The sequence below is a fragment of the Rhinoraja longicauda genome, chromosome 7 (assembly GCF_053455715.1).
Source record: "Rhinoraja longicauda isolate Sanriku21f chromosome 7, sRhiLon1.1, whole genome shotgun sequence".
NCBI classification, from domain to species: Eukaryota; Metazoa; Chordata; class Chondrichthyes; order Rajiformes; family Arhynchobatidae; genus Rhinoraja; species Rhinoraja longicauda.
The window spans coordinates 67,131,804-67,145,021 of record NC_135959.1 but is presented as its reverse complement, the minus strand read 5'-3'; the positions used below and the strand labels follow the sequence as shown (position 1 = coordinate 67,145,021).

The 13,218-nt window shown below is 39.9% G+C and overlaps 1 protein-coding gene across 6 annotated transcripts in view; it reads right to left on the bottom strand.

Moving 5' to 3' along the window:
• The window catches only part of tpp2 (tripeptidyl peptidase 2), an 88,702-nt gene that overhangs the window by 52,401 nt on the left and 23,083 nt on the right, over positions 1-13,218 (bottom strand). For all 6 annotated transcript variants that reach the window (XR_013547490.1, XM_078402756.1, XM_078402755.1 and 3 more), the window contains exons 10-15: positions 11,348-11,447; positions 6,547-6,695; positions 5,596-5,711; positions 3,522-3,693; positions 1,594-1,751; positions 322-398 (exon numbers count right to left, since the gene is read on the bottom strand). Coding sequence is in view for 5 of the 6 variants with exons in the window: in XM_078402756.1 (XP_078258882.1) it covers positions 322-398; positions 1,594-1,751; positions 3,522-3,693; positions 5,596-5,711; positions 6,547-6,695; positions 11,348-11,447 (772 nt within the window). In the remaining variant the exon portion in view is untranslated. The remainder of the gene's footprint in view (positions 1-321; positions 399-1,593; positions 1,752-3,521; positions 3,694-5,595; positions 5,712-6,546; positions 6,696-11,347; positions 11,448-13,218) is intronic.

Here is a 13,218-nt window from a genome sequence, read left to right as displayed (position 1 = left end):
TACACATCAGGCAAGGTCATGGCAGGAAAGAAGAATGGTATAGGAAATTGTTAATCCTGACTACATCAGTCTGAAGAAGGGACTCGACACGAAACATCACCCATTCCTGCTCTCCAGAGATGTGCCTGAACCGCTGAGTTACTCCAGCATTTTGTCTACCTTAGTGTAACGTATTGATCAGTTTAGACATGCACCCTAGAAATAACTAATAGTCTAAGTTAATCTTGTCTCAAAAATCAATCATATCTCAATAGAAGGGCATGAAATCAGAAGGTTATGAAATCAAGGCAGAAAAATAAATCAACTGATAGATTTACTAACCTTAGTGGTACAGTGACTGTAATTGGAAGTCTAAACAAAGGCCCTGTGTCAGGAGCTGTGATATCATAACCACAAACCTGCAATAAATAAATAAATCAATGCAAGAACAATAACCAAATATTGCGATAATACATATAGTGCCATACAGTTTTGCAAATCTAGCCTCATTTTTTGTATATTACCTGGTAGTAAATTATTTCTTGCGTCATACATTATTTGTGCTGTGTTAAATTCTGCTAGATCCATAAACTTCAAGGCATTTGACTTTAAAAACCGAGAGTTGGTATGTTCGCGAAATCCTACATTATTAACTATCCTTATGGCCCTTTTTTGCAGTATGCATAATGGATGTAGGGTGATTTTGTAAGTGTTACGCCATACCTCCACACAGTAATTTAGATATGACAATGCAAGCAATATACAGCACTTTATGATTCAGAATGTGCCTTGTTCTTCCCAGGACTGCAATGCTCCTTGCCAGCTTTGCTCACATGCTTTATGAGGTTTCCAGCAGATTTTGTGGTTTAATATCCCACCTAGAAATTTATTTTCATATACACTTTCATATATATCAACACCATCTATCCTCACTTGCACCCGAGTGTTTTATTTTAGAATGGATCTCATTTGTCTGTTTATTCACAAAATGCTGGAGTAACTCAGCAGGTCAGGCATCATCTCAGGAGAGAAGGAATGGGTGACGTTTCGGGTCGAGACCCTTCTTCAGTCTGAAGAAGGGTCTCGACCCGAAACGTCACCCAGTCTGAAGAAGGGTCTCGACCCGAAACCATTCCTTCTCTCCCATTCCTTCTCTCCTGAGATGCTGCCTGACCTGCTGAGTTACTCCAGCATTTTGTGAATAAATACCTTCGATTTGTACCAGCATCTGCAGTTATCTTCTTATATCATTTGTCTGTTACTTGGCAAGAGCACTAAATGACATGTCATGGGTGCCTCAGGAAAGTGGGATGGCTTTTAAAAATGATCAGAGCAGTGATCTATATTTCATCGGGAAGTTAGATATTTATACAAACTATTCAATTAGAGGTGAAATCGAAGGTGAAAGGTGGAGAGAGCAACAGAGAAGCAAGATTCAAATACAACACAATTAATTGAAAATACTTACAACAGAAGAAGCAACACAGGCAATACAAAAATGAGATTATTTTCAAGCTAAATCTGCACATCCCTTTGCAAAGTCGAATTAAAGTATTTTTTTTATATAAGATACAACGAGTAAATTTATTAGATGTATCATTTTCAATTAGGTACCTCAGTAAAATGCACCCCTTCACGAAGGCCGGATGGATTCACTCGAATAGTTATATGTCGACACTGATTCATCAGCTCCAGGTGACTGGGGCAATGAATCCATGAAGCGTTGCAGGTTAGTGCAATGTGAAGTTGCAGTGATATCCGTTCAGAGTTTACTGGTGGAAAATGTGAGAAGATATCACAAGTAAAGCATGTATACAATTAAATAATCACACATTTGGGATATTCACCTGCAGTCCATGTATAATTTTTATAAGAAGTTGTTGACATTTGGAATGTGACAGGTAAAAAAACGAGTAAACTGCTATGATATTGATCAAGTTAAATCATCTGCTTTACATGAATTTTGAAATATCAGATAACGTCTCATTCCTTTGTCCAAGGGAAGCTGTGTTAAGGGTCCAAAATATAATTATTCCCAGGTACAGAACAGATAAAATTTTAAGAAAAAAAGGAACTGCAGATACTGGTAAAGTGCTGGAGTAACTCCAGCAGGTCAAGCAGCATTTCTGGAGGACAAGGATAGCTGACATTTTGGGTCAGGGCGTTTCTTCAGATTGATTGTGCTGGGGGATGGGGGGAGATGGGTAAAGAAAACTGGAAGGGAGGAGAGGTGGACAAAGCCTGGCAACCGATAGGTAGATACAGGTGGAGGGTTTTTGATAGGCAGATGGTTGGATAAAGATCTCATTGGTTGGTTGGCCTCACTCTAGCAATGGATAAGGCCAAAACAGAAAGGTCATTATGGGAATAGGAAGGGGAGTTAATTAACAACTAGGAAATCCAATAGGCCTTGATGGACCAAACGCAAGTGTTCAGCGAAACGGCCTCTGAGTTTGTATGGTCCTGCCAATATAATGCAAAGTAAGAAGGGACCCAACCCAAATCATCACCTATCCACATTCTCCAAAGATGCTGCCTGATACACAGAGTTACTCCAACATGGTCTTTTAGCAAAGAATGAGGAATTGGTCCAATGCTGGAGATTTTCTTTCAGGAAAGTTTAAATCAAGTGTTCGTTCATCTTTTCTGATGGATTAATAGAACATCTTTCTTTTCAAATGGTTTTCTATCATGTTTTACTTTACTAATTATTCTTTCCCATCCTCCTTACCATTTTATAATGAAAGTATTCTTTTAAGTTTTAGGTTCCAACTATATGCCTCATTGAGAACATAATGTCCAAAGAAATATGTCTTTAAATTCAAATTTTCAAAATTGACTCTCTCGCCACCCACCAAACCCACAACAAAATGAAAATGTTCAATTCATTCAATTTGACTGGGTAGTAGTTCCCCTCGAGTATGGAGCTATTGTATGCACCATTCCTTTTGGAGCATTGTAGGAGAATTTAGATCATATTGTTGCTACCACCACTAGTCTCAGAAGGCAGTGGAGGCCAATTCTCTGAATGCATTCAAGAGAGCTAGATAGAGCTCTTAAGGATAGCGGAGTCAGGGGGTATGGGGAGAAGGCAGGAACGGGGTACTGATTGAGAATGATCAGCCATGATCACATTGAATGGCGGTGCTGGCTCGAAGGGCCGAATGGCCTACTCCTGCACCTATTGTCTATTGTCTATAGTCACTCACAAAATAACCTGCTTTTCCCACTGCAATGTTGGAGCAGGGATTCCATCGTCAAAGTACACTTCTCCCATCACTAACCTTAGCATACCAACGTACCAATTTGCCATTCCATCACCCTCTTATCTCCATTAAGGCCCCACGGTCTCAAAGACCCTTGATGTATTCCCCCATTCCCAACCAAGAGCCCCTGTGTCATGGCCGATAATGATTATAACTTCAATTCCATATTCCCGGCTACCCACGGAAAAAGATCATTGTCAAGAATCTGCCCATTTCTACCTTAAAACGTACCAAACCTTTTACTGGAAAAACATGCGATCAGCAAATTGCTCTCACCTGCATACTCTGGAAACACCGGTTCTATTGCTACTCCATGGTCTGAAGGTGAAGCCTGGTTGGGCGAATCACGCAGGTAAATTCCCCGTTGGTTGCCAACAAAAACATTAAAGCCCAAATTACGAGTGGGCATGAATGAATTTTGTATAAGGTATTCATAAGCTTTATCAACCTAATAAGAGAAGAAAAATACATTGCATATCATGAACTTCGAAACTTGTAAAGGGTAATATTATACCAAATAATAACACCAAAACATGACATAACAGCACTGCAGCATCTGGAAATATGGCCTGGAAGTACCAGTAAAGCAGTCTGAAAGTATTAAGATAAGAAATAAATGCCCAGCAAAATTTAGAGGATGATTCCAGCTTTGTATTATACCTAACTTACCCTGCAGCATAAATTGGCCCTGTGATATATGCAGGTTAATTTCTTACCTCCCAATTACTGCTAACAGCCAACACATTACAGCCAGAAGGAGTGCAATCATAAATTCAAAGATGTACATGTTGCTAACTCACCAATGTCCTCTGAAGTGGATTAGGTCATAAAGCCATGTGATAGGAGCAGAATTAGGCCATTCAGCCCATCAAGTCTACTCTGCCATTCAATCACAGCTGATCTGTCCCTCCCTCCTAACCCCATTCTCCTGCCTTCTCCCCATAACCGCAGGCATCCATACTAATCAAGAATCTCTCGCTCAGCTTTAAAAGATTAGCATCTACTCTGTTGTTTAATGCACTACTACATTATTAAAAGTACAAAATAAATAAAATCAGACAGATCACTCTTATCAGACAGATATTTTTACACTTTGTCTCTTCACCCATGTCACTAAAATTGATTCTGTGTGGTTGAGGCATGTACAGATCTGCACATAGTACAAAGGTGAAATATTACTAAATAATGTGGGAATATTCAATGTTAATTTTCAAAGAGATCTTCTATTCTTGTGCAAGACAGTTCACATACAAGGTACAGCAAGTAATTAGGAAAGCAAATGGAACATTGAGCTTTCTCGCAAAGGCATGGATTGGAAGAGTAAATCTTTCTACAGTTCAAAGGGCCTAAGCTGAAACCATCTTTAGTATTGAAAATAGTTTTGATCACCTTATACAAGGAAGAATATACTTGCTCAAGAAGAACTAGTCTAGATACATCACATGGATTCCTAGAATTAAAGGATGTCTTATGGGGAACACTGAAGTTAAATTTAGATGAGCTAAGCATATTAATAATAAGGGGATTAGATCCAAACACTGCAGGCCTACCACATCTAGACATGAATGGTGATGGATAATTAATTGGGGCGGCACAGTGGCACAGCTGGTAGAGCTGTTGCCTCACACCATTGGAGACATGGGTGGGATCCTGACGTTGGGTGCTGTCTATGCAGAGTTTGCACGTTCTCCGTATGATCGTGCGGGTTTCCTCCGAGTACTCCGGTTTTCTCCCACATCCCAAAGACATGTGGGTTTGCGGTGTTGCCAAATCAAGTTGTGATGCATCCCAATAGAATACATCCTACGGTGCATCTGTAGAAATTGGTACGGGTCGGTGGAGACATGTCGAACTTCCTGAGTATTGCGAGGAAGTAGCGACTTTGATGTGCATTCTAGGTTCTTCCTCTTTTCTTTTAAATGGAAATGTAACATGTGCCGTTATCTAATCTGTTGGGATCTATCCAGAACAGAGAACGTTGGAAGACCACAACTAAAATACTATCTCTGTATCCATCCCTTTAACTGTACAGAAGGCAAATAATTTTGCTGCATAAAACTGAGCACAAAACGGAACTGCGATACAGACAAAAATCAAATTGTGCTGTATCACATAATTTAACTGCATGTTTGTTACACCATAAAGATATTACTAAATTACATGATATGGTAGTCTTTTCCACATGATCAAACTATATTATGTTGCATTTCACTGAACCTTGCTAAACCTGCTAGATCCTGGCAAAGATTCTAAATTCATCTGTCGATGAATACATCACTGACAATAAATAGTTAATATCACTCAAATATTGTAAAAGTATTATTAAAAAACTGGAATACTACAAATATACCTGAATTATACCATGTCCTTGTGCGAATACCTCAATGTCTTCAATCTTCAAGGCCGTGTTTTCAAGGGCTCGCCGAATGAAATGAACACTGTAGCCAATACCATTAGCTTTAAGGCCTTGAAAAATGTATTTAAGCAGAAACACATACAATATCAATTAAATTACATACACAGCACAATACAGCATGGGTCAGAAGAAGCAATAACCAGAGTATTGATCAGCAATATACAGAAGAATAATCAATCCGTGGAACTAATGCAGAGAAGTTGTATGAATGGACCTACAATCTTTTATTGCCTGCAGGAACAGATTGGCTAAAAGGCATTACTCAGCCACGTAAAAGTTGTGAGTACACACATAATTAAATATTAAGATGCATGTTTAGGAAACATTTTAGTTCATATTTTGTTTTCTATAAATTTAAAAAGGAATTCAGTGACTTATTTAAAATATCCAATCACTTTGAAGTATAAATCTCAAGTTCTGGTACCATCAACTTTTGCTTTGAAATAAGTGACCGATGGAGACAAATATCTAAAAATCTCAGAATAAGACTAATTCCATATTAAAATTAATATCACTAACGCTCAGAAAATGGTGCCAGTTTAAGATGGCGTACAAGTATGCATTCTGTAGCACAGGATGAAGAAACAACTTGGCATAATCAGTGTCTGAAATAACAGACATTTTGTTGAAACAAGGTTTTCACAATAATTCTGCCACACTTAACACTTGTTTAAAATCCCAACGAAAATGCCAACGTTGACCAAAAAGGAATAGACATTTCAATGCAAGGTTAGACTGCATTAACAAGCAACTAAATGAATCACATTTACAATGATGCGATAAAATGTCATGTCTTGCTAACAATAAGGATGTAATTTTTTTTATAGATACAAAATATAACTCTCTTTCTCATTTTCAGCCATTCACTACAAGACAATTTATTACCTGAGAGCAGCAGAGCAATTCCTCCACATGCATTAGGAGATGACATTGAGGTCCCATTCATCAGCTGGGTTCCACGCAGAGTCCAGTTTGGAACAGAAGCTATAGCACCACCTGGTGCACTGATACTCACTCCAAGCGCTCCATCAGAACTTAAAAACATTAAGAAAATTGATATACTCCACTGCAAAGATCAAGAAATAGGCAGGTACGTGCATGCAATACATGTAAAATAACTTCACTTTAAAAAAAAAATGCAGAACAGTAATTTTCATCCATCAGTCATCTCAGACCCAAATACTGAATGTTCATTCACTGCAGCAATTGTAATCATCGTGGTAAAAATTGTTAATCAGGTCATAATAACTTCAGGATAGTGTTAATATAAGAAAGTTCCTCAAATTCTTTCTTATAAATAGATAAAGAGCAAACTTCCAGATGGTTTGAGTATTCAATGTATGCCGTTCTTATGACAATAAGGCACAAAGTATTTTTCCTCAAAGTGTATTTCTTTAAGACTTTAAAAAGTCCTTTACTTAAGACTCATAGGGACGTGCAGCACAAAAACATGCTCTTTGGCTCAGTTCAGTCATACCGACCACGTTTTATTACAGAGCTGGACATGCTTGCCTGTGTTTGACCCATGTCTCTCTAACCCATTCCTTTCCATATACCTTTCACAACACCTTTAAAAAGCAGTCACCATTATACCCTGGTTACAGCTTGTTCTGGCAGCTCATTCCATTGCATGCACCATGTTCTGTTTGAAGCAATTACCCCTCAGGTCTATTTTAAATCTTTCTACCCTCACCTTAAATGTCTACTTCTCCAGCCTCTGGTTTTATACAAACAGGGGACCCAGCATAGATGGGTCAAAGGCCTCTAATCAGAAAAACAATCCTACCATCCTCTGACTCCTCCTGCTCAGCAAACAAAATTATTTACTATTTTGAAAATGCATAACCTAAACTTGAACTCTAATTCAACAGTGAACTTTGCAGTCTTGCTGCACAGAATCTTCTAAGGGAGTACTATCTAGCCTTGAAATAAAAATAGAGTAAGCAGAAAATACTCAACATCTCAGGCAGCATCTATGAAAAACCTTTTAGGTCAATGGCCTTCAATCAGAACTGAATAAGAAAGAATAGAAGTGAGTTTTACATTGCAGAGAACAAAGGTAATGTCCGTAAAAGTGTGAAGATTTTCCTGGTCATACAATCATCGAGCTATACAGCAAAAGAAAAAGCAGGCCCTTTGATCCACTTCGGTCAAGCCCACCAAATTGCCCAACTGAGCTAGTCCCACTTGCCCACCTTGCCCCATATCCCTCCAAACCCTTCTTATCCATATACCTATCTAGGTGTCTCTGAAATGTCATAATTGTACCTGCCGCCTCTACTCCTTCCAACAGCTTGTTCTCTATATTCACCACCCTCTGTCTGAAGAAGTTGCTCCTCAGGTCCCTTTTAAATCCTTCCCCGCTCAGAGTGGAGTGGGTTGTGCTGGCTGTAGCTAACTTTTCTGAAGGGAAGTGCCAGGGTTTAGTCATTGCAAGTCTGTATAATGCTGTGACAGATGCTGATGTGTCATGCTGCTCCAGAGATTCGACACTGAATTCAATGATGGAGCCCAGGGTTGTTTCAGCAACATTATGCAGGATACCCTGCCTCTCCAGCCCAATACCCAGATTGGGGATCTCATTTATTTTAATGGGGATTTCTAACCACCAAGAGAATGGAGGTGCTTCTAATGTTAGTTTCATATTTTTATTGATCTGTAGATATTCTAATGCATTTTAACTAATGTTTAAAGAATTTTAATAGTTTTTCTTATCTTTTCTGAATACGACATTTAAAAGACATAATTAAAACACCCTCAAGTTTTGACAGGAGCTCTATCCATTGCTTTGTCTCCTGTCCAAGCATGTTAAACTGTTCCACGGTGGAGCTTCAACCCTATGTTCTTAAGACTTACTTGCCTCTGAGGCCTTGGAAGACTTCAGATGACGCCTTCTAGCTGCAGATGGTTGTCTAGTTTAATTCGCCACATCTGGCCCAAATAAAGGTGGGTATGGACTGCAGTTAAGAAATCTTGGCAACAGCCCAGATTCATAAAATATTCAAGAGTTACAGGGGTAGAACCAACATCCCAAGCAGTATAATTCAACTTTTCCTGCTTCCATTAACAATTTTCTGTAGACTAAAACATAACACTTACTTGCTGAGCCAGCAAATGCAAAAATCAAATGAAATCATCCTTTCGGATGGCATTTCTTTTCAAAAACCTGAAACAAAAGGTTTTTCCTGTCACCATGTGGGTTTAGTTTCCACTGGAGTCTTAAAGATAGGCAGACTGGTAAGTCAATTGATCACCAGTGTATAGATGAGTAAAATATCAGGAAATTGATGAAAACATGGGGACACTAAAAAGGGGATTAATATAGGATTCGTGTAAATGGATGGTCGATGGTCAGTGCAGACTCATTGGGCTGATCGGCCTATTTCCACGCTTCGACTCTGTGACTGTTGTATATAAAATAATTCTCTTTAACCAAATCAAAGTACTGCACATGTTGGAAATCTAAAATAAAACAAGGGTATGCTCAGACAAAAACAGATTTAACATTCAAGATTAATGATCTCATCAAAACTGCAGAAGTGAGAAAACAGCAGCATTTTAACAGTAAACAAATCTCCACCAGGAAGACCAATTGTGTATATGGAAAATGGGAGTAGGTAAAAGAGCTGGTATTCATGGGAAAGTACAATAAAAATAAGAGTGGTGGGTGGAGATAGAAGAATGAACACAACTCTAATTGGAAAGTGTTTTGGTTTGCTGAAAGATGTGACCAATTGTGGACATCATTAAATGTGCTCGGCCGCGGGACTTTCCATCGCCGGTGCAGCTCGGCCGCGGGGCCTGCCATCGCCCGGTACGGCCGCGGGACTTTCCAGCGCCCGGTGCGGCTCGGCCGTGGGATCTTCCATCACCTTGCGGGGGCTGCGCGAGTCGGTCGCCTTGGCAGGGGTCGAGCTGTCTGTCCGTGGGAGGGGCATGGGGGAAGAGAGAGGAAGTTTTTTGCCTTCCATCACAGTGAGGGGGTGTTTGGAGGAGTCACTGTGATGGATGTTTGTGTTGGGGTTGTGTGTCTTGTGTGTTTTTTTTGTTGTTTTTTTTCCCTCTGTTCTGTTGTGACTGCTGGCAAATGATTTTCGTTCAGTTCGAATGACAATAAAGGTATTCTGTATTCTGTATGATAATTATGGTGAACCATTGAACGTGGAGAATGGCAAGGCAGAAGATGAGCAGAAGAGAAAATCTATCCCATCGTGGGATGAAAGCAGAGATATGACAAATAGAGGAGGTGCAGATGACAGTCGTGTTGCTAATGATTTGAGGGGAAGCTGTGGATCAGGCGACAATTTTTTTGTTAATGGCACTACTGTTAATGGTAGAAAGTCTTGTTATCAGAACAGACATGATAAAAACAAATAAACTGGGAGAACAAAATAGGGTTATTGCAGAATCTGGGTGCGAGGAAGTATTGGGAGTTGACAAGTATGTATTAATAATAGTTTGCTGATATGGGGATAGAGAATTCAAGGAATGGAAGAGCAAGATATAAACCACAGGAAAATGAGGACAGGATGGCAATTACCATCCAAAGCAATGATATTTTTCAGTTCTGTGCCAATGTAGGAAGCAGCACCAATAAAGTCATCAATATATAAAAAGAGGCCAAGGGAAAACAAAATGAGAATGGTTCCACGTGTCCCACAAAGAAACAGGCATAGCATGGGCCTACGCAAATTCCCATAGCCATATCTTTTATTTGGAGAAAGTGCACAGAGTGGAAGGAGAAGTTGCCCATTATAAGAACAGGTTCAGCCAAGTAAATGAGAGCGGAGTGGAGGGGGTTCAATTGGGTCTCTGTTCACTGAGGAACTGAGGAAAGACTTTGATCATCCCCTTGTGGAGTGGAATTGTAGTGAGATTAAACATCTGTAATGAAGATAAGCCAAGCGAGACAAGGAAATTGAAAACAGTCAAAGGGGCAGAGGGCATAGGTGTCACATAAATGTAATGGGAAGGATGTAAGATGTAAGTGGAAAGGACTGTTCAAAGCAGAATGATATAAATGTTGTGGGACAAGAGCGCACTGAAACAATGGGTCCATCCAGAGAGCACTGTCTGTATATCTTGGGTAGAAAGGCAAAAGCATGCTCAATTAGGAGATTACAAGGCTGAAGGCTATGGAGGGATCTTACTTTGAGTTCTTAAAAAAGTAAGATTCTCACCAGTTTTCACATCCTCCTCCAAATAAGTATGCATTGTAATCATGATATTTAAAACAACAAATTATGTCATTAATTAAGAGACTGATTTTTCAAATTAAAACAGGTTAATGCAACACGCACACAATACAATTTCAAGACAACTGAATAAAAGTTAGTTATAGGAATACTTTATTGCCACATGTGACTAGGCACAGTGAAATTCTTTGCTTGGATACACAATGTATACATACAGCAGCCACCTACGGCGTTGATAACGATGTATAAAGGTGACAACAGAATATACTGTTACTGTACTGCTCAGGGTTTAATAAGGATAGAAACATAGAAAATAGGTGCAGGCCTTCGAGCCAGCACTGCCATTCATTGTGATCATGGCTGATCATCCACAAACAGTAACGGGTGCCCACCTTCTCCCCATATCCCTTGAATCATTTCACTGTCCACGATGCATCACCAGAATGCTTCCTCAATAAGCTAACAAGATCACCAACACAGACGTTGCTTACCATGGTCCCCTTGAAGACCAGGTGTACTGGTTGGCAGGCAGCTTCTCTCGCAAGGAGTATTCTGAAACCATCATGTCGGGTGAGACATATGCACCGACGCCTGTGAAGTTCAAAATAACATTACAGAACTAGCAGTTGGAAACAAATTATAGTGGAATTACTTCTAAACCATACTGACCAGTCAGTCTATCATATCCAGGCCATTTATTATGAAAAGTAATCCAGTTAATACTAAGGAGCAAAGAGGTCCTTCTGCAGTTGTACAGGGCCCTAGTGAGACCTGGAGTACTGTGTGCAGTTTTGGTCTCCAAATTTGAGGAAGGATATTCTTGCTATTGAGGGCGTGCAGCATAGATAGGTTCACTAGGTTAATTCCCGGAATGGCGGAACTGTCGTAAGTTGAAAGACTGGAACGACTAGGCTTGTATACGCTGGAATTTAGAAGGATGAGAGGAGATCTTATTGAAACATAAAATATTATTAAGGGATTGGACACATTAGAGGCAGGAAACATGTTCCCAATGTTGGGGGAGTCCAGAACCAGGGGCCACAGTTTAAGAATAAGGGGTAGGCCATTTAGAACAGAGATGAGGAAAAAACGTTTTCAGTCAGAGAGTTGTAAATTTGTGGAATTCTCTACCTCAGAAGGCAGTGGAGGCCAATTCTCTGGATGCTTTCAAGAGAAAGCTAGATAGAGCTCATAAAGATAGTGGAGTCAAGGGATACGGGGAGAAGGCAGGAACGGGGTACTGATTGTGAATGATCAGCCATGATCACATTGAATGGCGGTGCTGGCTCGAAGGGCCGAATGGCCTACTCCTGCACTCCTTGCCTATTCACTGCTTTCTTTCCCCCCCCCCCCCCCACCTCTGAAGATAGAATTTTGATAAAGGGTTGATTAAGCAGTAAGATAAAAAGAAATCAGTGTAATTACACTTATGCCCAGTAATAGTCACACAACAACTTGTCCTCTATTTAATCGATATGCTTTCATTAATTAACCCAAAGTTCGAGGAGAACCATATAAATGGTTCTCAGTTATCTTCTAATACTTAGCTATATCGCCTATTTGGATTAGGAGAATTATTGCATTTTGTTATATATAATAACGTTTTTTAATGTATAAATTAAATAACAGGAGATTTAGCCATCTAATATTTCCTAAAAGTATCGAACTGTTATTGAATTAATATTTTGGTCAAAATTCAATAGCTTAAACATATGCAAAGATTGGATAGGCCTACATTTGACCTCGAATCTGTTCAGAGTAAGCCAAGAAAGCGGAATTTAGCTTGTAGCATTACAATTGTAAAATAATTGCTCTAATGTCTCTAAAATCCTTTTGTATTCTGGCTGGTTACATCATGGTCTGATATGGCAATGCCAATGCAGAGGAATGCAAGAGGCTGCAGAGAGTGGTAGACTCAGCCTGGTCTTTTATGGGCATTGCCCACCCCTCCATTTTAAGTATCTACATGAGGCATTGCCTCAAGGAAATAGCGTCTATAATCAAGGATCACCACCATCCTGGCCATGTCCTCTTCTCACTGCTAGCCTCGGGCAGGACGTACAGACGCCCGAGGTCGCACACCGCTAGGTTCAGGAACAGTGGACGGTATAGGGCGCTGCAGTAAAGTTGCTGCCTTACAGCACCAGGGACCCAGGTTCAATCCCGATACGGGTGCTGTCATACAGAGCTTTCACGTTCTCCCCGTGACCTACGCGAGTTTTCTCGGATACCTTCAGTTTCCTCCCACACTCCAAAGACGTACAGGTTTGTTGGTAAATTGACTTATTGTAAATGTAAACTCTGGTCCTAGAGTTCCACTAGTGGAAACATCCACTCTATCCAGGCCTTTCAATATTCAGTA